Genomic DNA, 22,917 nt, shown 5'->3' on the forward strand with positions numbered 1-22,917 from the left:
GATTGAGTTTGAGATTGTTAGAGAAAGACACAGGAGTCCACGAGGAAGACAGGCGAAAGAGCGTCCCCAAGACTATATAATCAGCAGGTAATAGCGCAGTGAACAGGCCAGATTCAGGCGCAAAGTGAGCGGCTATCACCGGAGGCAAAGACCGTAAGACGCGATGATGTGCTGGAACTAAATGTGATGCAATCCCAAAACGAGCAGGGTCTGCTCGTGATGCGTATGGACACAAACGAAGGCCAAGAACTATCAGGCAGGCAGGACCCCTGTAAAACCGGACAGCAACTGGAAATGGAACGTGTCTGGGCGATGGAGGCAAAATAATGAAAAATTTGATGTAAGAGAAAAGCGAAAAAGGTGAAGATAATATTATGTTAGGGCACGGGTGTCAATACTATTTTCCAAGTATAGATCACGACCGAGTCCCCCAACAGGTTGGAAAGAAATGTTCTAGAAAACGAGAAGTCTTGAAGTCTATTGTGAAATCACGAAGAGGAAGAAAGAATAATCAGAGAAAAGGAAAAGAATGACAAGATGCGGGTGAAAGATCACGACAGCGACCGAGACAAGATGAAGCACGGGCAATGACAGACACCCGCCATGTGTCGAGTCATTTTCGTTCGGGATCCCGTGAGGCAAAAAGGTAATTTCTTTGGTACAGAAAAAAAAACTTCTTCTGGGCGTCGGAGCGGAACCCGAACGAGGGAAGCTCTCCACTCCCCTTTCCTAATCCTCCCAATCCTCCCAATCCTCCCAAACCATGACCCAGAGACTAAGACAAGACCCAGAGGATGGTGAACCGTTCAACGTCCTTCAGGCAATTCCTATGACACACTAAAATCAATCACGCAATTTGGGCCTGGATCTTGCACGTTTAAGTTAGGTAAAGTTAAGGTCAGACCGGGTCCCAGAGCCAATGCCGCCGCCGTGGGTCAAGCTCTAAATCCGCTGCAGTCCCTCCAACCAGTGGGCACCATTTCCTCGCCACGAGATGAACATATTCGCGTGTTATTATGTGTATATACAGTACAGCTGCCTCTGACTGGCAGTATCTGCATCCTCGAGATCCATCCCGAACCCACCCTGACTCCCTATGATCCCATGGCATCATCATCACTCGTATCCAAAGTCCGCTGGCAATTTGTGTACCCGGGTCCCCAGCTTGAACGCCAATAGAAAAACACCCGCCCAACAGGCCTGTAAGTAAATCATGCGAATCCAGTAAGAAATTGGATAAGGAAAAAGGAAACAACACACGCAAAAAAAAAACACGGCAACCCTATAATAAACCCGTATGAAGAACAATAAAATACTCGTGCATCAATGCGTATATCAAAACCCAGAGAGAACTGGCGTGGAGAATGGAAGAAGTAGAAGCAAGTCCCGCACGCGTGTCAAGGTACTAGCTTGAAATGTAGTTGCCTGCATTAGCAATGCCCACACAACCTGAGCTATGAAATAGAAGAAAATAAGGTAAAATAAAGAAGGGGCAGAATGAGCATGGTCCTGCATGCTTCTAACGGTCAACGTCTTATTTCGGCGGCGTGGCTCCCACTGCAGGGGAGACTGGCACGAGATTCGACGGCGGCATTTTGCCCGGTCCACTGGACGGGGGCGTGTACCGATTCGACAGGAGCGCCAGTTTCTTCCGGAGCGACGCCAGGCGATTCCGGATCTTCGATATCACTGCCAAGCGTTAGCGCCTACCTACGCAGTGCCGTGCATTAAGGTGGAGAGAACACTTACTTTTCGCCAGAATCACCGCCTGGGGCTCGTTCTGTCCGCCATCCTCGTTGTCCCGCCGGCCGTCGGCTCTATCAGCACCGCCGTTTTGGCCCGGTCGGGATACTTCCACATCATCCAGGATGGCTTCGAGCATCCGGATGGCGGTGACATACGAGATTTCGCAACCGGCCAAATCCTCGCCGGTGATCTCATTGATAGCCGCCACGCGGCTCATTTCCAATGCGCGCTCGTACATGAGCTTCTCTGCTGTCACGTCGGGGCTGACCACCACATCGGCAGACGTTCCGGAGCCTAGGGAGGATGCAACCGACAGGTTGCTGGGATGGCTGGGATGATCCGAGGGCAGTCTCTTCTGCGCCTCAACCAATTTGAGCCGGACAAATTCGGCTTTCTCCAGTACCTCGTTGAATCGGTTGCGCACCCACTGGACGACATTGTTGATCCGATTGCCCGCAACTGTGCTTCCAGTATCCGCTCTGCTGAGTGTATCGCCCCGGCTCTTGCGGGTCCACCATACACGCGCAATATCCATCGATTTCGCCAGCAATGACAAGGCCTTAACGTAGAGAACCAGGGCTTCCTCGGATAAGGTCACAATAGCATCGACCGTGAGTCCACCATCCGCCGAATCGACAGCATCCGATGCTGGGTCTCCTGAAAACCCAGTGGCGGCAGATGGTGCTAGTGGAATCAGCTGCTTGTACTTGACTTCGGCAAACCCGTACACGACATCACTGCGCGTGGCACACTCCTCAAGATCATGGACGGTTTTGCTATCTTCGTCCAAGTTGGCACCGTGCTTACCCCCATCCGCGTGGACAATCAAGCTCGTTTGGGCACTGGGGTATGCGGGAAACGGATTGTAGGCCAGCGGAGGCGAGCGTCCGCCTTTCGTGATGGTCAGGGGTGGTGAGAAACTCATTCCAAACAAACGTCCGCTGGCCATATTGAGAGCCTTTGAGATGGCCGATGTAGCCGACGTAGGGCTTTGCCCATAGCGGCGATCGTATGAATTTTGACGAACGTGGGTTGAATCGGCACGGGAACGCCCTGATATGATTTGCATGGCTTTGCTGGGCGACGCATGGGGCGACGACCCCCCGGCCGGAGGTGTGCCTGGAGCCGCTCCCGAACGCCGGGATACTGCACCTCCTTGGCCACCTTGCATTCGTGGGTTGTAGGCCAGTTCGTCAGCAAAAGCATTCATCTCTACCGCACGCTTTTCCACAAGCACGTAGTCCCTCTCAAATGCTACCTCTTGCGCAGCATGCTCCTTTTCGTCCTTCGCTTTCTCGGCGGGTTTGTCAACTTGGGGCACCCCCGAGGAAGCCGTACGTCTCCGTTGCTGTTCCAAGACGGCCGTCGTGGGAGGGCGATCGACATGCTCCTGGCGGCCAGGGGCAGTCGCCAGAGACACTGGGCTCGGCCTTGTGGGATGAGATGCTGGCGGTGTAGGCTCATTCGGAGCAGCATGATGCTTGCCCGCACTTCCAGTCCTCCGCATAGGCGTTGAAGGGGTCTCTGGCCGAGGGCTCTGTGTCATGGCTCGTTGAACCGCCGGGTAAGTCGATGGCTCGTCCCGGACTCCAGCAGACAGCGCATTCTCACGTTTCATTTGAACGGGCGTGCTACGCCTTGACCCGGAACCAGGTCGAGGTGTTGGGTCGGCCGGAGAACGCCCGAGGGGAGTGTCATCCGCTACCAGACCGGGAATCGGTTCTGTGAGAACTTTGTGCGCGAAGAAAACATCAAAATTCATCCGATCCATTGGGTGTTGCTTCAGGAGACCTCTAATGAGATCCCTGATGTCCTCCGACACACGGTTCGCCGGCGGAAATGTTATTTGGTCCTTATTTTTCTCGATCTTTTTGATGAGTTCAATATGGTTCACTGCACGGAACGGGGCCTTCCCGACTACCATCTCATAAAGTACCGTGCCCACAGACCATAGATCTGCCTTCGCGTCGTATTTCTCGTATCGCAAAATCTCAGGGGCCATGTACAGTGGCGAGCCACACAAAGTCTCCGCGAGAGAGGTGGCCGGCAAAGACCGGGCGAAGCCAAAGTCAGCAAGCTTTAGCATTGGCAGAGACTCCAGTCCGGTCTTCGGGCTAAAGGAGTCCTCGCTGCTCTTGAAAGGTACGAATTCAGCAGCCCCGCTGCGGTACGACGACGGTGCAGGACAGAGCAGCAGATTCTGTGGTTTGATGTCCCGATGAATTAAATCACGATCCCGAAGGAATCTGAGTGCGCTCGAAAGTTGTTTAAGGAAGTGGCGGACGATCACCTCGTTAAGGCCCGCACCATCCCCAGGATTGGGGTACTTCGCTATCAATTCCCGTGTGTATGAGCTGTCCCGCAGGGTATGACGCCCCTTGATGAAGTGGGAAAGGTCCCCCATAGCACAGAATTCCATCACCAAATGAATATTGGAGGTCGTATCATGGCAGTCAAGGAGAGCGACGATATGGGGATGGTGGAGCTGTTTGAGGATGGAAATCTCAGAGGCGAGGTTCTCCTTGAGCTTCCTGCTGAGTTTGGTCATGGTAACCGATTTGATTGCCACATAGGTGCGTGATCTCTAAATCGCGATAACCGCATCATCACTGATTAGCCCTTGTAATTTCACCACCCGAAAACACCGGACTATATAAACAGGCCGGATCTTCAACAGAGATAATAATCAGAGGAAACAGGATCCCAACTTACCGTATGAACACCTTGGTAGACCACGGCAAAACTCCCTCGACCGATCTCGTTCAGCCGAGTGTAATGGCCAATGGGCATCTCGCCATGAGGGCCCTCATTGGACCTCCTGGAATGATGTGCAGATGCCATGACTGCAGCCAGGCGATGAGAGCGTCTTTAGAGACCAACCACACGCCCCGTCAACCACACACTACCTCAACAGCGGCAGAAACAGCGTCGGGTGATGGAAGAGGCCCATCAGGGGAGCGAAAGGTAGATCAGAGGAGCGGCCGGTGATGGGCGAGTGGATAGAGCGGATGATAAAGCGAGACGGAAGATAGGAAGTAGGAGAGATGGATGGGATGAGCGTGGCAAGCCGGAGGAGGAGAGGCAAGGAGGGCTAGACTGCGTGGCAGACGACGGGGACAGTAAACGGGGCAGGAAGAAAGGGACGGTCCAGAGCGTAGGCAGTAGTACTAGTAGTAGTAGAGTAGGTGTCGGAGAAGTTGGGGGACGAGAAATAGGGTGCGCAGCACACCTACAGTAGGGCGCAAGTAGGCAGGAGAGCGGTGAGGCGGAAAACGGGGGCTTGTATGATAGGATGAAGGGCGACAGGGATGGCCAGACGGATGACGACCAAGGCGTGGGACTTTAAGTAAGTACTATAGAAGGAGGAGGATCGGGGGATCGACGATAAGGTATGAATCACCGCACTAGGGACGAGAACGGTGGGGAGGCGTGATAGATAAGCCAGAGATGGCGTGAGAGGTGAGGGTTAGGTTAAAAGTGACGAAGCAAGAAGATATAGGAGGAGGAAGTAGAAGAAGAAGAAGAAGATCAGAGCAAAAAATAGTCGAGAGAGAAGATGAGTGAGTGGGAAAGGAAGCTGAATGATGTGATGGGGGAAGAGAGAGTAGGTAGGAAAGGCGGGAAGCAGCTGGACCCAGGGATCCTTGACGATGTCTGGGAGAGCAGCGCAGCGCAACGAGAGACAGAGAGCGTGACCGCCGATAACGAGCCAAATAGGACTGGCGGATGATTGAATGACCTGGGGGGAGGGAGAACCAAGGCGGTCAGAAGAGCGGAACCACTAGACTACTGGTATCTCAGGTATGACCGCAACCAAATTTGGGTCCTCCTTAGCTAATCAATCCATCTGCCAAAAACAATAAGAAAAAGTACGAAGACAGACAGGAACCAACCAATGCAGTATACGACAGAAACCGAATAAATCACGCAACAAGACCAAAGACAAAAAAAAGAAATGGCATCAACTCACTCATAAATATACTAATCTCACCAACCAACAAAGCAACCTGCAGGATTGCACAAGGGAAAGAAGGAAATCCCCAGACTCAGAAACCCACCAGCAGAAAAAAGAAAAAAAGGGGGACCCCGGAAGTTGCCAGGAAAATTAATTACCAGCAAGAAAAGATAAAGCTGCAGGCGACAGTACACGATGATAACGGGCGCGATCCAATCCATCCATCCATCCCACCTATCCATCGCCTGAGGCCGGATGAAGAAGAAGCGGAGGGGGGAAGGAAGGACGGAGTAGATGATCGGTATTACATCATACCGTATAGAACCAATACTGCACTGAAACCCACTTCTTCATCACATTCTACCTGCGCCTGACTGATGTTCTTAACTTACCATACGAGATTCTATTCCTGGTAAAAACCAAGTCAGGTCACCCTCCCTCCGTTTCCCAAGGGACACTGCAGCAGTGACACCTCTCGTTTCTCCACTTTCTCTTCCCTCTCTCTTCAATCATCAATCATCAATCCTCCTCCCCCCAGCCAGCCAGCCGATCCCCGATCGACCCAGTCCCAGTTAGTTCAACTTTCAGTCCGTCACTCAGTCAGTCAGTCAGTTTCATGGTAACCAACCCAACGTTCGCGGGAGAATTCTCCCCCATTCCCCGGACACCGAATCATTCTGCAGGCTCCCATTTCCCACCCCCAGAGGCTGGCTACTATCATCAAGTGACTCATCTTCAACTAAGTTACTTAACTAACATTTATTACGTCGGACAGAACTACTTCTACCTATGACACAAACACAGCCTCCCCATGCGACCTCGCCACCGACTGACTGAAACTGAATGAAGAACCGGATCGCCCTGATAAGCTAAAGCTATGTACCCTACCTCACTTGTTAAGTTCTTCTACTGCGCACTCCCGTAGCCTCGCCCACGGAAACCTTACTTAGGTGGCGATCAACAAGCCTACGCCGGCGTCGGTGGCTGCTGACTGGTTGATGATAACCCCGTGGCCCCGTCGCAATGCTGCCTGATTGTTATCAGTACTTAGTTATCTCCACAGTACTAGTAGCTCCCTGTTTGCTGTCGTAGATTGGTATCTGGAGGTGGTAGTATTTCTATTTACTCGACTGCCCGTCAATATTCACAGGGAAGTGGAAGGCCAAAGTAGTAAAAAAAAAAAATCAAAAGAAAAAGCAACTGCATCATACACAGTAGGGACACACACGCACACATTCCTGCCAAAAGATAATATGAAGAATTGAGAATGAAGAGGAACCAAGAAAAACAAGCCCTCCACGTCATTCCCACAAAAATGACCGCCTGACGCCTGGCTCTTCCTCTATTCCTTCAAAGGCAATTGTATATAGAAACAAGGAACACAGAGGAAGAAAATTCCCACCCTTTTGGTCTGATTTAATTCTTCCTGTCTATCCTCCCCGGTCGGGCCATTCTTGGGTAACCAAAAACAGGGCGTCCCATCGATGTGTGTCCTTCGCGACCACAGAACCACATACTAAACTTCACCAAAAAGACGTTCTAGAAACGGGGGAAAGGTAGGGTTCAACAACAAGCCTCCTCAAACCCCAAGCCCTCTCACGAGGAGCCATAGCACAATCGGAACCACGACATTGTCATTACATCCTGTCAGAATCGCCTCGGTTGCGCTGGTTCCCCCAGCGGCCAAAATGACTTTCACCACGGTTTTCAACCAGGGGAAATTCTGGTGCAGTCCATAGTTGTCTCCACTAATCGGCCATTCTCCCAGCACGAGCCAGACTCGCGCGAATAATAAGCCACACGTTACAGCAACCGCAAAGGCCACGCTGCCCTCGAGCGATTTTCCTCCTCCCCAAAACCACTTGCGCCGACCGAACCGTCGCCCCACTAGCGACGCTGCCGCATCGCCCATGCCCACGCAGATGATCCCGCTCACCATACTCACGTCCCGGGTCATCGCACTCCACCCCATCCAGGGATGGTCGCCCGTCCGAGGGATATCTGCCAGGGAAAGCCAAAGGGGGATCGAGCATCCGATGAGGAGGAAGATGTGCGACACGATCACAGGGCCCCGGTGATCGCGCCCGTCCACGTAGGGGGCAAGGAAGTAAGTCAACGGGCGCGAGATCGGGGGCAGCTGGGACGCTCGGAAGAGATCGAGCAGCAGGAAGACGGACAGGACCAGACTCAGGGCCAGAGCACAAAATGTGGGGTCGATGTACACCGTCGGAAGGAACATCAGCACCATCATGCCATGGAAGACCTTGCGTCTCGTATCGACCTCCGCGATGGAGCTCAACTGTAACACAACCGCCAATCCAGTCACAAGTACCACAACGCAATATGCTGCAACGAGGAGGCGCGAATTAGCCTCCCCGAAGACATCTCGGCGGAGATGTTCGACCCAGCCAAGAGTGCAGGAGGCGTCCAACAGGTCAGGGTCCAGGCGAGCGGGGAGAGGAATCCAATACTCCAGGTTCCACATAATCACCCAGAATCGAAACCATGAAACGTTGCCCAGCAGATAGCTCAGTGCCCACCCGAACGGGTCTTCTCCGTTTAACGCCTGCTCGCCCACATATTTTCGAACAGGTCCTAGGATGATGAGCAGCACGGTCACGTAGACAAACAGGGCATACATCCATTTCCGGACTTGAGCTTGAGGCACTGTCAGCGACAGGAACGACGCTAGACCAGGGGCCATTGACCGCTTGCGTCGCCCACTGGGCGTAGTTCTGACTCTTCCTGTGCGTGCGACCTCGCTGACGCTAGAGATCGTGTGCCGTCGCCGGTGCGTAAGTGTAGGCTGCTGCCGGACGCTTTCTGTCACCTCAGCCTCTACGGTGCGATTGGGCTCGCCCGCCTTGGTTTTGTCACGCGACTCGAGCATTGTCTTTCGTGAGACGAGCGAGAATTGGCCTTCTGGCGAGTCACTGTCCGACAGATTGTCCTCCGAGGTGCCCGTGCGGCTTAGTCGCTGGCATAACTTGTGATCAAGCACATTGAAGATATTTCGAGGTGACTGCGAGTTGCTGGGCGCTCGCCGAAATTTCCAGCTGGGGATCCTGGCCAGAGCCACTTCCCAGCGAAGCACGTCGCGACAAGAGATGAAGATGCACAGGCCACCAAGCCATAGCAACGCCTTAAGGATTTCCGCCTGAGGCGAGGACGCAAATAAGAATATATTGATCAGAGCGCTTGTCAAAAGCTGCAGTTCTGCGGGAAGGACGCTGGTAGTCAACAAAAAATCTAAAGTGGGTATCAACGCTTGATGCAAAGGAAAAAGAAGAGCCAAAGATTCCGAGTTGAGGCCGCGAAGAGATAAAGGTTTGGGAGGCGAAATTCCTGCCGATAGTTGCTCCGAGACGATAACCGGAAGCAGAGTGATCATCCAATGGACGATGCTGTGTCCGTGAACACAATCGTGCAGTGGGATGACGGCAGGCGGAAGAGATGAGAGACTGAGGAGGACATTAGGGAGTATTAGAGTAGGACTATGCTGCGCTAAAGACAAAGCAACGTAAATGGGTATCAAGATCGGGTAAAGCAGCGGAGCAGGATCGAAAGTCGTAGGGATAACAAAGGACCGTAGTCTTGAGAAGCGAAAACGTCCATCTCGATGGAAAGGATAAGCGGCGTAAAGCCCACCGACAAGTAGGGAATGGGCAAGAAGCTCTAGGGAACATTAGCAACCACAGGGACAAGCTCTCAAATACACTATGATATCTCGCGCACCTTTTCTCCAAGCCCAAGCAATCGCCCTCGTGCTTTCTTGTCCCAGAACGACGCCGCCCACCGAGAGGAGCAACGCAGCCTCCAACAACCTCTGCAGAACCCCGATGCGTCGCTTCCGAGCTTCCTGTTCGCGCAATCCTGTCGCTGAGGCCTCGGCTTCTTCTCCTGAGCTCCGCCGCGAGCTCCGTGAGGTGGAACGGGTTATCGACGGCCACGGGCGCAATAGGGGAAACCACTGGTCTTCCTCGCCAACAGCATGACGACCCGAACGCAACCCTTTCCTTGGTCGCAAAGGTGCTGCTGGTAGACCCCTCAGTATGCCCGTGCTTTCATCATCAGCCTCGGTGCCACTATCGCTCGAGGTCCGTGGCCAGTGGAGACGGGTTGATCGGTCGCCGGTATCCGCAGGCAGCGACGATGAATGCGAGCCCTTGCGACGATACGGGTGAGGGGAACGAGAGGGTTGTCGGGGAGTGTCAGACAGCTCTATTTCGAGGGCAGAACCGTTGACAGGAAGCGATCCATCTTCCTCCTGGCTCAGCGAAACGGCCATGGCATGGATGGTGGGTGATGAGCGGCCTTCAGAGCGAGTACGTCATATCGACTGATGGGTCGGTGGAGGAGCACTGGGTTGAGACGGAGGGTTAGCGATGACAGGACCAGATGACCGAGATCAAACAGAAGGCGTGTCAATATACCAGGAGAATTGACCCAGGAGAGGTGCGTGGGGTGGCAGCAGCGAAGAAGAAGATGAAGTGAGAATGTTATCGCTTTGATCGAACCGGAATCCCAGGGCGGAAAGGCGGGTTTTTTCGCTTATCACATGCCGCGCAGCACGTCAGCAGGAGAGCCTCTTGGAATCAGCCCATCAAGTGAACCCATCGTCACTCCTGAATCTTACAAAAGGTTATTCACTACATTGTTGTTCCTAATTCCTCTACGAGTCAGGAGATATGTACTTTTGTATCGGTGCCTCCACTCTAAGACGTCGAATGATCCATGATGCATACTTGAAAGCCGTGCGCAATGGACCCCTGCATGGCCCGGCAGCCTTACAGCAAGCAGCACGCCTATGATGCCGGGGTGTGTCTTTGTATAATGACACCTGCCGCCAACTCTCGTCCTTTCGCTCCCCAGACAGATTTGCAGGGAACAATCTGCGCGGAGAACGCAGGTTTGGACAATGGCTGACTGGTATAGATGATCGCGTGAGAACCTTCTGCCACCTCAGGCAGCTTCTGCAGGACAAGCTGCAGATACGAGTCCAAATCAGATCCCGACTGTTCCATGTCGATCTCAATGCCGATATAACTGAGGTTCTGCTCTGTGGACACAGTGGTCTTGCGGCCATACTCCGTATCTTCTGCAGCCATCCGCAATCCACCACACCTGTACCCCAGACCCTGCCATTCGATATCACTTCCTCGGGGAAGCTCTGATATCTGGACTGCGAAAAACGCAGGAACCAAAGCGTCTGACTGGACCACCCCAAAGTTAGGCAAGTTAGGTGTCGATGGACTCGTGGCTTGCTCGTGCGCTCGGCCTCCATACTTGATATCCCAGACATCCAAGGCTGATTCTCCGTCTTCGTCGTCTTCTTCTTCATGACGAGCATGCATCCGCTCCCAAATGTTCCATGCCAGCCGGGCCTGTGTCTCAATGTGCTCTTCTCCCACCAAGAAAGCAATAGCGCCCAGCCACCAGTCAACCTCCATAGCGTGCCCAATCCTCCAAAGATGCTGCAAGGAAAGCACCGACCGCGTGGCATAGTTCTCAATCCACGGCCGCGTCAGTGCTTCCCCTGAAGCACTCATCATCTCCATCGAAGCCGGCTCCAGCGGAATCTGTCCGGCAATGTAAACCATGTGCTCCGAACCCTGTACGGGAACCGACATGGCTTGCGAGTAAGGGCCGATATTAGCCGGCGCCCAGTAAGAACGCGACTGGACATGAAGACCCTGCCTTTGCTCTCGAGGACCCAAATCCACAACCGCCGATACCATGACCTTCACACCCTCTGGCAGACTATCGCCGCAAGCCACCGTAGCTCTCGCCGGAGGATTGGGCTTCTTGAACAAGGAGACGTAGATGCCATTCATCAAGGCAAAGTCCGCCATGGAGCGCAGCAGCACCGTCGTAAAGACAATATCAGCCGTAGTCCGAGACGCAGTCCCATCCTCACGCCCAGTAGAAGCCAGAATCGCCTCAATATTCTCCTTGATCGCCTCCATCTGCTCCGCAGCCCCAGGACCAGCCTCGGGGGCCGAGATATTAGCAACCACCCACGTGCCACCATTCATACTCTGCAACACCTCCATCTGCCCTTGAGACGACGACACCTTTGCCTCCCTCTTCCCTACCACCTCCTCACTCCCCAATACCTCCCCCAACACCCCCTTAAACCCCTCATCCAACAACACCGGCCTCCTCACATCCCCCGGCACCACCCCATCCCCATCCCCATCCTTATCCACACACCTCGCCCCCCTAACCCTCACAAACGCAACACCCCCCTCCCCAGCGCCCTCCTCCCACCTGGGGACCTCAATCCTCTTCTTCCAAAGAAAACCCGGCCCATCCAACGCCAAACTCTCATACTCCCCACCCTCACCCAACACCGCGCCCCTCACATCCCCACCATCCAACACAAACCTCTTCATCCCATTGATAATCCTCCTCCTAACACCCGCATTCCTCCCGGAAACATCTCCCCACAGAAACCCCGAATCCAATCCCCCAGACGCAACCTTGATGATCCTCGCCTCGCACCCAACAGCAGCCATATCCTCCAATAGACCCGCTTCTCCCCCAAGACCAAACCTCTCCTCCGGCGCAGGCAACACCGGGTACTGCCACAGCCAAGCGAGCGGCACGAGACCCATCCTCGCTGCGACGTTCTCAATCCGGGTACGTTGGTACGTGGAGAGAATAGCGCCGGCAGAGATGGCGTTGGCTTCCGGGTGAGCGGCCTTGATGCGTTGGAGGAGCGGGATGAGGGATTCGGTTTCGTCTCCTTCTTCCTCTCCTTCTCCTCCGGTTGATAATGAAGAAGAATCACGATAAACCCTCCCCGTATCCACCGCAGACCCTATAATCTCCTGCCGATACAGCGGGATCCCTAACGCGGATTCATACTGCGGGATAATGCTATGTCCGATTGTTTGGTACATGAAGCTGTCGATGTCTTCTTCCTCATCTTCCTCATCATCGCCATCTCCTTGTGATTTTTCCTCATGACGAGTGGTAGTGGTGGAAGTAGGCGGATACAAATTCCCCAGCGCAACCACCTTATGTCCGTTCCGGATGCAGTGGAGAATAGAGTATAGGGAGTCTTTACCTCCCGAAATCAAGGCGATGACATTTAGACTTGTGGGGGATGTGGGGAGGGGGAGAGATGGTGTAGTTGATGTAGACATGATTTGTATTGAATTGTGGGAGAGGGGTAGATAGTGATTTGAGTGCGGGGGGATTTTTCTTTGCTTTTTTTTTTCCACTCCCTTTTAGTAGAGGATTGATCGGGCCCCTCGTCACCTTTTTTTGCTGAGTCGGGTGGGGAGTTGAGTGGTTAGGTGTATATTGAAATCTAGAATGGGGTAAAGAGAAGGTTGAAGCAGAATGATTGTGTGGTTTTGAGGGAGCTAGAAATGTATGTGGAGAACTCAAGTTCATGGTTTTATTCTGCGGGTGACGTTCGAGGCCAGACTCGGAAAGCCGACTGCAGCCGCCCGAGTCATACTACCAAGTATCTATACGCTGCATATAGCTAAGATAACAACCATACTATCATACAATGCTAGCTTACAGTCAACTGGTATGACTTGCGATATGTTCAAAATATCAATTATACTAGCTAAGTTGCAGAACGAACAATACGCTCAACACAAATGGCACACAAGTATTATGCACATGTGGATGCAACCGACAAGAGTGGAAGGAAATAGGATGATGCACACAGGGGTATGAGGCAACGATTGGGGAAATTTGATAGTATTAAATTGTACATGTGGCCAGCACAGATGGATTGGGGGTGGATGTTTCTGCAATCAGCAGAATGACAGGAGTGTGCAAAAATATTACATCGAATAGGCACAATGAATGCAACTGAAGGCAACAAAAAAAGAAGAATGAAGTATATAGCAGAAGCTGGTAAGGAAAAGAGGTGGAGATCGGGTACACAGAAAATCGCCGACAGGGGGTCAATAGCCCCCGTCGCGCGAGGATTGAGTCGGAGATATTCTCTCGCTGCAAACAGATGGTAAAAAAGAAAGGTAAAAAGGAGTAGAAAGGGGAATCGGAGAAAAGATCAACCCAGATCACCAGTGCCTCAAATGTGAAAGTCATCATGCGCTCTAATTAGTTTTGGTCCAACCGTGGACTCCAAGTGCGCCCAAGTTCCGTTGCCGCCGGTCTAATGCTTCGCCAATATTCGGTCCCATAAAGGGTGCCCTTTACTCATGGTTTGTATCGTTTTCGTTTTTTCTTTTCCTTTTTTGAGTAGGGCACCAGAACCGGTCAAAACCCGTACACCTGTAATTCCTATTCTGGTCACCGCCAGAAACAAAGCCCGGACGCCAAACCGCAAGACCAAGTCAGACCAACCAGTGGAATGGAAGGTTATGTATAGGATGTTATTAAGTGATATATGGGGAGCTCCTGGTCACATATCATCGTGATAGCTGCAAGCCAAGCGGATGCCAGTCTAGGCGTCGCTGTCGCGCTTGCGCTTCTTGGGCGCCCGTCGGTCGACGGTCGGCGAGTCAGAGGAACTCTCATCCGACTCACTGGTTGTCGACTTGGTAGCGGCGGCGTTGGCGGCCTCGTAGAGAACGTTCCCCAGCGTACTAGGGTCTCGTTCTTCATAGGAGTTTGGCGGGGTCGCATTGCCGGTGTCGATGACGCCCATCACGACAGAGCCACCCGCATGAGTGCGAGCGTGCTGCGCAAGGTTGTCGCTCCGCGAGAACTTCTTACCGCACTCGTTGCACTCGAAAGGCTTGTCCTGAGTGTGGAGGGAGCGGTAGTGACGCTTGAGGTGCTCTTGGCGACGGAAGCGACGGGAGCAGAGAGTGCACACAAAGGTCTTGGAGGGATCGTCCGTCAGGGACTGCTTACGACCACGTCGGTTAACCGAAACGGGGGCAGCAGGAGCCTCAGAAGCGCAAGAATGCGCGTCGGAGTTGTGGCGGGCCTGGACAGCCTGGGGTGTCGAGGCGTTTGTCTCCGTGCTGGAGGCACGGCTGTTGACCGAAGGCTGCGACTTCTTGCTAATTGAGTCCGTCTCGCTGTCCGAGGTACTAGCCCGCTTCAGCGACTTGCGGTTGTTCCGCTTCTTGTTACCCATCTCCTCCGAGGCTTCATTGATGTTGGTCTGAACGCCAGTGAAGTCGTGGCTTCCCAAGTAAGGAAGACTGGACTGACTGAGATCCTGCTCGTCAGACTCGTCGAAGCTCTGCTCACTGAAGAACTCCTCTTCCTCGAGAGGGTATGTCGTTCCCACACGTTGCCTCTTCTCGCCCAGGTAGTAGGCGTTGCCACTAGGGGGGAAGTCGACCAGGCGGTTGACGAATTCGTCTTCCGAGTCCAGGTCCGAGAAGCTGTCAAAGGTGGGCAGGCTGCTGAGAGGGTCCTCCGAAGAGGAGCAGGTGAAGGCGGGCGAGAGAGTCTCATGGACAGGAAGGGTCACGGCCTCGCTGCCCAAAACCACGCGAGGCTCCTCGTCATCGCAAGAAAGCGTGGGCAGAGGCGGCAGGTCAGCAGAGGTGGCATTGATGGAGGACTCGACCGTCAGCTGACGGGGGTCACAGAAGTCGGAGCTGGACTGCTCGGTCGGCAGACCTTGAGGCTGGGCAACGAATGTGGGGGCCACGGGAGATGGCGATGGGGAAAGAGATGGGCAAGAGCTGTGCGCTGACAGAAGCTCGGATGTTTGGCTGGCGGTGAGGGAAGGCGGATGGATGAACACTAGAACAAGTCGAGTTAGTTTCCCTGTACAACCCTAGATGTCCGGCCCCGTGCATTTTCCGTTGGATGCACTCATCCCTCCAATCTGGCAACCAAGTCAAAAGACAACGGGTTAGATAACAACTTACCAGGAGTAAGAGGCGGCGAGTCAGACCGGGTCCAGTCAGCATTGGCCAGAATCTCTGCATGAACATCTCCCTCGCATCCCTCCTTGACACCCTCCACCTTCTCGAAAGCAAAGAAGCTGTCATTGATTGGGGTGTGAAGAGTGCCGCTGGTAGAAGGCGGGCTGCTGATTGAGCTTCCAGCTGTGGAGAGTGGTGGGGTGGAGGGGAATGCGTAGTAGTCGTTACCGACGAACCTCGTGTCCAAAGGCATCAGGGCAGGAGAGCCCTGCTGCACAACAATTGTGGGCTTGAGGTGTGACGGCTGAGGAGAGGCAATAGGAGTCATGTTCATGGCGCCACGGAAGGCGTTAGTGGTAGCCATCTGGTGCATGTTCATAAGAGGGGCAGTGTAGAGAGTCTGCTGCTCCGGCATGCAGTGCTGTGGTTGTTGCTGGAAAGCCTGCACTTGGCCATAGTATGACTGCATATCTGAGGGGTGGCTGGTGAAATGTTGTCTTTGCTGCGAATCAGGGTAGTATGCAAAAGATGGTTGACCTTGCACCGGAGTAGGTGCCATGGTGTATGTTCCGTCCATTGTGTCTAGAGATAAAGAACAGGGAACCCGGTCAGTCACTCGCACTGCGCCTGGAATAGGAAGAGGCGCACTCACAGATGGTAGGACGTTGTGAATACAAGAGTAGAGGTAGCTCTACTCTTTAGTGGATATTATTAGTTATATAGTTGGTAGCTCGTCCACAGCGATGAGCGCTGAGGGTGAATGAATGTCTTGCAGAGTTGCTTGCACTTTGAGAGAGAATGACTGGGGGAAGGACAGATGATAATCCAGGAACCGCTCTCAACCAGTAGAGTATATATGAGATGCGAGATTGACTGATTGATTGATTGATTGGTATGCTGTGAGAAACGACTGTTTCGTTCTTGATAGAAAGGTTGAATGTCGTGTTGGTGGTATCTGGGATTATATCTGACGACTATGCCGCAAGTCTATGAAGGAAGGACAGGCACCTTGTATGTCGAAACGAGCCAAACCAAAAGATGAGTATGGTTCAGGACGTTCTCGATTCAAGGAAACCGGGAGAGACTGTATAGAGTCGCAAAAGTAAAAGAGAGAAAAAGAGGGCAGACAATTAAGATTAAGAGAGAGAGATAAAAGAGAGAGGGAAGAGAGAAAGGAAAGACCAGATGAGGATCGAGACAAGTCTAAAAAGGGCAAAAATGGAAAAAATAAGAAATAAAGAAGATTAATTTGAAGGACGAGGACAGTCGCGGGGAAAATGAGAGACAGGGCCGATATGGAAAGAGGAAAGCCGGCCAGAAGGATGGGCAGTGGATAAAAGAGCGACTGATCTGCTTGTGCTACGAGCTGGTAGCGCCGTGAGTAGTGAGCAGTAGGACTGGAGCCGTACTTTTTAGTCTGAAAGCCTTTTTGGGCGAGATGGGCTGCATGGAACTTTACTTTCGCTGGTGGTGGTGCCAGCAGCGAACGGTCACTACTATAATAGTAGTAGTAATCGTAATATAGTAATAAATCAACTAATAAATCTGCCGGAATGGTATGGTGTCATATGTTCGGAGACTCTCTTTTTCTTCCTTTTTTTATTATTATTATTTTCTTATTTTATTCTCTTTTCGTAAGATTCATTTTTATTTCTTTTCGGAATTCATTTTTTGAACCCTTTTTTTGTGAATTATTATTATTTTGGATTTTTCCATTTCCCTCTTTTTTTTTTTTAATTTCTCCCACAGCCTTCTTCTCGACCCCAAATAATTTTGGGGGGATCATTTATCCTCGGATTATCATCATACCTGCCCACTTTTTTTAATCCTTATGCACATCCGTCCTGGTCAAGTCGATTTTCTAGTCTGGGGCGGCAAAGAATAGCAGATTGGCGCCGGTGCACATCTCAGTACCAACCGAATGAGAAACTTGGGAGCGGAGACCAACGGGAGGTGGAACCCTCCTCGGCGGGCTTCTTCATCATCACAGTCAGCGGCATCAGCAGCAGTTAGTAGTTAGTTTAGTTTAGTTAGCAGCAGGAGCAGAGCAATATTCAACCTAGGCAGGTAGAGGTAGAACCCGACCAACCTAAGTTAGCCGGGACATGTTGTGCCATTCCTCAATTTGGGTGAGTGGGTTCTGGGTGGAGGAGGGAGGGAGGGACGGAGGGAGAGAGAGAGGGGAATGGGGGGAGGGAGAGCAGAGTGGATGGACAGAAAAGTTGTAGTAAGTTGGATCAGAAGTTAACAAGAGACGACGAATCCCCGACCGGACTAGCCAGAAACTAGGCCCCACCTTGTCGGCCGCGGAGCCCAAAAAGGCGTAAGTTGCGTGGGGCACATGAGCACGAGTGGGAACATTGGCGGCCCTCAAAGCCCCATTTCAATGGTGCATGAGAAAATGGTCGGTCCTCCAAGCCCATTATTACGGAACCCACGTCCTACCGTAATGGCCTGGTAAATGCGGAGATGACCATGTTCCAATAGGAGGCCGCGATGGCATGAGCGTGTGGGAGAAATGCCACAAGATACCTGGCTCCTGAGGTACGACGCCTATCTATACGATACCTGATATAGTAGGTCGTACCAGGTGTGACTGACGCCTTTCAATTCCCACTCGTGGTGGTCCAAATGGCCACTTTAAGCCCCCCCTCTCTTTTTTCCCCCCAGAAAATCTCTTCGTAACGGCCGAGTAGTTTAGGCTTGAGGAATATGATTCCATTACCTGATAGCAATGATTGACTGCAGGAGAAGTGGGAGACAGAGATAAAGGGAGTGTGTGTGTGAAAGTAGAAAGTTGGCCACAATTTTCGTTTGTCTCACGTAATTTACCCATGTTTTCGCTGGTACCGTATTTATGAGCAACCTACTCACTAGCATTCTCATGGGGATGGCTGTGTGTGTGTGAATTGCCACACACCCCAATCCGAGACCGTAGGTATTATTGCTCCCAAAATAGTAGCCAACCTTCTGTGATTGCCCATCCTCCCTCTCTGCCAGTCACAATGCTTCCCTTCCCCTGCTCGCTCAGCTCTGGAGGCCCAACATCACAGCTGCGCGCTTACCATCCATCACATTTTTGCCATCAAATGACAAGGCGGCCAACTCGTTCAGCCCTTGCAATGATGATGTTCTACAACTTACAGTAGTATTACTCGCTACGCTGTTGGATTATGGTCCCGTTACCAATTAGGACCTGCATCATCTCTTAGCCTATCTGGCTTATCAGCGGCTTGTCTGTCCCACAGACATGGACGAGTGAGCGCAAATCGGGCCAGTCAGCATCTCCAGACCGAATGAAAGTGGGGGCTTTTGTTGGGCGGGGCGGGGGGTGGTGGTGTAGAGCGAAAGAGAGAGCAAGAGAGCAAAGAGGATGCGGGTGTTAAAGGATTGAATGGGAAAAAGGGCAGCACATCCGACTAACCAATAAGCAGGTCGGCCACTGATAGCAAGCCTGGTCTTGCCGGGGGGACATCGTGACATTCAACCGAAGTTGGCTGCATTGGAAGCCAATAGACTCAACCCGTGAAAGGGAGGGATTGACTCGCCGGCTAAGCTAGTCGGCCCCACTGAGCATCCCGTCCGCCATTTGGGGGATGTCCTCTTAGTCTTTAGTCCACCCTCCCTCTCCCAAATGGAAAACTCAAAGGGAAAACGGGAAAGGGAAAAGGGAAGGGAACAAAGATGTGCACTGCAATTGAGGGAATGGATGGCCCATGTTCCAACACTGGGACCGTCCCGGGCCACATTTCGAGTAAGATCAGCAGAGCAATGACTGAGAACAATTGGTTGGAAGTTGGAGAAAGAAGTCAACTCTCACTCACCCACCACTCACTCACTCACACCCACGCAACGCACGCACACACATGGGCAAGTCAGTCAGTCAATCAGTTGTCAAGATTGCTGTTGTCCGGGCCAAATTGGCCAGTGCCCATTGTCAAGTCCCCATTTTCCGTCTTCCCCCTTCTCCTCCTTGCCTATCTTGCTTTCTCGAGGGTCGGTGACTTCGCTCTGGACTTGCCTTTCGGTCTTGCTTTGGATTTTTTGGGCTCCACGGTATGCACGTAATTCGACAACCGATGAAGCCAAATCCGAAAGCCGGTCCCCAGTTCTGATAAGAGAGAGCACGAACGAAAAAAACGTCCGTAAGTATACCTAATCTATCTGGCAGTAGTAGTGGCAACTAGCAATTTCGAGAAACAAGCGACTGGAATAAATTATTTCTACACCAATGGTGAAACGGTCCTGAGTAGGGCCCACCCTCTCTGTGGCATGGTGCTAAGAGTCGGTACTATGGGATACCCGGCCTTATGGGTGGCACTACAGCAGAGTACTTACTACGGACCTGCCAGCCAGGTACTTCCGGGGAGGGCCTCGCGCAGGCTAGGCAGACGAATCCCTGTTCATACTAACGTTTATTAATATGGCTATTATTATTCCTGTTGTAAATTATTATTATTTTCACCGTTATTTTATGGGCCTAGGTAAGTTCTAGGTAGTAATGTCCGCGAAACCATTCCTTTCATATGATTCTTGTCGTTACTTGAAGTAGAAACCGAGAGCGGCCAGGTCCGCCATGACCCCCATCCCATATCATACCAGTAAGTTAGTGAATAGCTTGGAGACCCTATTATCCGATAGGATGTCATATGCCAGGTGCGATGCGCAAAAGACATAGTGCGTACAGCATTATTGAACCTACTTGGGCTAGATTTCTAGGCAAAGAAGATTACCGTTCATGCATCTGCCCTATCATTCTGGGGTAGATTGGATACTTGGAAACGTAACAGAGTACTAGCCACTCACTGTACCTGGATAAAATTGGGCACATAGATGGGTAGATAGATAGTAGTTGTTTTTTTTTTCTTTCTTTTTAAGGCGTTATGTCAAATCCAAGGTACTGGGATACTCCGAAACCTAAAGTACCGGGGGCCTAAGACCAACTTTGGGAGGTTCCTAAAATTTGGGAAGAAGTAGTACGTAGATAGTAACTTTAGTTAGTCCATGTGAGCCAGTGACGCAGAAGATAGTTGTGTGCGCAGGCAACGCGGCGCGCGCTCGCGCGACCGAGCGACAAACAATCAATCGTCTTTTTTTTTGTTGCCCTTCCTTCACCAAAGAAAAACCTGGAATTTCGCTCACATTTGAGATGCGACGTGTTCAACGGCGGGAATGGATCGATCAGGTTTGTGGTCGGTCTACTGCAGGAACCGATGCGGAGCGATGGTAAGGGTAGTTAGGTTGCAGGCTTGGTAAGAGAGGGGAAACGTCCCTGGGATGGGCTGCCGCAACCCGACCCTTGCTTGAATCGTGTATTTTCAGTTGTCCGATGGCGCGCCAAGTGGCACAACAGGGCTTACATGGCAGATGAACGCAGCTGTCAAAATTGATTCTTGGGATCTGATTTGCTTCAGTTCTTCTTCCTCTTCGGTGTTTCTACATTGATTGGGATTAGTTCTGTCTTGGATCTTTCTTCATTTCGGTTTTTATTAAGTTATTCGATGGTATGCTTTAGTCGGTCTCATACGATATTAATAAATTTATTTTTAACGTTCTATAGTAGTACTAAGTAGTCGTACTACTACTACCTAACCGAGTCTTCGTTTCTTGGGAGGGAAAGAAGAATGTGACTGCCTACGATAGGGCTTCAATGCCAATAAAGAGGTTTCTTTGATTGCTACTATCTATTTTCTGCAAGCCCGGCAATCTTCGCGTTCGATAGTTTGGGTTTCAAATTCAGGTACGGTGCGTTGGCCGCCGCGTAAATCCCCCGAGCGACGTGTTTTACTTGCCAAATAGGTAAAATTAGAACCCATCGAAGCAAGCCCCCCCAAAGTTGAAAAAGTGATGCAAACAGACCAATATGCAGGAGCAAACACAAAATAGAGGATCAACATGACGACATCTGAAGATTGTCCCTGTCCCTGAGAGTAGAGAGGCGCTGATGATGCCCGATGATGATGATGATACGCGATAACCCAGCCAGACCACCAACTGACAGGCTGCGCCACGGTAAATCATGGGAAGCAAGGGGATTACAAGCAGAGCTGTCAGACTCCAGAACACGGACCCCTGGGCCTATCAATTTCCCCTTCCAGCCTCGACCCATGAGCATCACAATAGCCCATCCCAAACCCTGGCCACCGCCACGCAACTGGTCCAACCGGTCTGAAACGTTCTCCTGCCGAGTCCTCTGCTCAGCGACATGACTCGTCCATCTCGTCTGCCCCTGCTGAGTATCTCAACTTGTACATCCGTTGCACAGACATTCTCATATTCTCTCTTGTTTTCCTTCACTTCCTGTCCAATCAATCAATTGATTGATTGATTGAATGTGAAATGATTGATTGACTTTTTCTTACAAACATACATACTACATGCATACATTATAACATACATACGGTAATGGGCAGTAAAACCCATCCCGGACCGATTTACCGCACCGCCGCCCGGGGTGTGTGTGTGTGACTGTGTGTGTGTGGATCTAAAGATAGAAAGGCCGCCCATTTCCCTGGCCAGGCCACTTTTCCTTTTTCGAACGAAGCTTCCGGGAGTCGGGACGGGCCCCGAGCGAGGTAAAATTGCCAATAATATTACTCACCTACCTCGCAAGCTATCAACAGTAACTACTACTACGGAGTACTACTATACCATAACCACCACTAAGCTAACTGTAGTGAGAAGAAAGCTAGGCAGAAAACCAAGATTTGAAATCGGGATATGACTATGGAGCATTCAGGAACATTAAGAGAAGTGGGAATATCTATCTATTACGTTCCTCGGCGTGTGTCTAGCTTCGCGGTAGTACGTAGCCTAGAAATGCTAGAAGTGCGTAGTCTCGAGACTAGAACAATTATCCTACGCTTTAGAAGCGTGCTATATTGCTTGCCACGACCGGCGTAAGTTAAACAATTAGCAAGCAATACGAGGAAGAAGAGGGGGAGGAGGGGGGGGAAGAACTGCCGACTTACCCCTTCAGGCTAGTATGTCCACTGGGTTAATCTATGCATGGAAGCCGTCGAGCTTCGAGAAAACTTACCAAGGAAGCCAAAACAAGTTCTACCGTCCCAGCTACTGCCTAGTTGAGGTCTAGTGAGGTTGGTTAGGGGACACAACTACTCACTAGAACCCTCCACAAGCTACGGAGCTCCAGTGTATCTAGCTCCTTGGAAGGAAAGAGACTCCAGTTCTTCGAAGTTTCTATGCGCTACTTTTCTGCAGACTTACACTGTTTACGAACGGAGTACCGCTTCCAGCAAACACCGAAGGAGGCGGGGTGGGTTATGGTTGGAAGGCGAGAGGGATTCCATCGGCCAGGCCTAGCTAGCTACAGTAGGTCAACAATCGCAGCTAGCTAGCTAGTTAGGGAGCTATCTACGGACTTCCGTTGACAAT

General features: G+C 51.7%; 4 protein-coding genes across 4 annotated transcripts; all 4 read right to left on the reverse strand.

The window, feature by feature from the left end:
- Positions 1-1,534: 1,534 nt before the first annotated feature.
- atg1 (serine/threonine protein kinase ATG1) lies at positions 1,535-4,587 on the reverse strand (the record flags this gene model as incomplete). Its single annotated transcript, XM_035498005.1, has 3 exons — positions 1,535-1,689; positions 1,750-4,330; positions 4,459-4,587. The coding sequence occupies 3 exons, from the start codon at positions 4,585-4,587 to the stop codon at positions 1,535-1,537; spliced, it is 2,865 nt and encodes a 954-aa protein (XP_035353898.1).
- Positions 4,588-7,280: 2,693 nt separating this feature from the next.
- AtWU_02893 (putative phosphatidate cytidylyltransferase) lies at positions 7,281-9,989 on the reverse strand (the record flags this gene model as incomplete). The annotated part of the gene is made up of 2 exons (XM_035498006.1): positions 7,281-9,376; positions 9,437-9,989. The coding sequence occupies 2 exons, from the start codon at positions 9,987-9,989 to the stop codon at positions 7,281-7,283; spliced, it is 2,649 nt and encodes an 882-aa protein (XP_035353899.1).
- A 517-nt stretch (positions 9,990-10,506) lies between these two features.
- Positions 10,507-12,852, reverse strand: AtWU_02894 (diphthine--ammonia ligase family protein; the record flags this gene model as incomplete). Its single annotated transcript, XM_035498007.1, has 1 exon — positions 10,507-12,852. The coding sequence occupies one exon, from the start codon at positions 12,850-12,852 to the stop codon at positions 10,507-10,509; it is 2,346 nt and encodes a 781-aa protein (XP_035353900.1).
- A 1,283-nt stretch (positions 12,853-14,135) lies between these two features.
- On the reverse strand, positions 14,136-16,099 carry sebA (putative C2H2 transcription factor (Seb1); the record flags this gene model as incomplete). The annotated part of the gene is made up of 2 exons (XM_035498008.1): positions 14,136-15,397; positions 15,526-16,099. 2 exons carry the CDS (start codon positions 16,097-16,099, stop codon positions 14,136-14,138), a joined length of 1,836 nt encoding a protein of 611 aa, XP_035353901.1.
- Between the last annotated feature and the right edge of the window lie 6,818 nt (positions 16,100-22,917).

The sequence above is a fragment of the Aspergillus tubingensis genome (assembly GCF_013340325.1).
Source record: "Aspergillus tubingensis WU-2223L DNA, scaffold_4, whole genome shotgun sequence".
Taxonomy (NCBI): domain Eukaryota; kingdom Fungi; phylum Ascomycota; class Eurotiomycetes; order Eurotiales; family Aspergillaceae; genus Aspergillus; species Aspergillus tubingensis.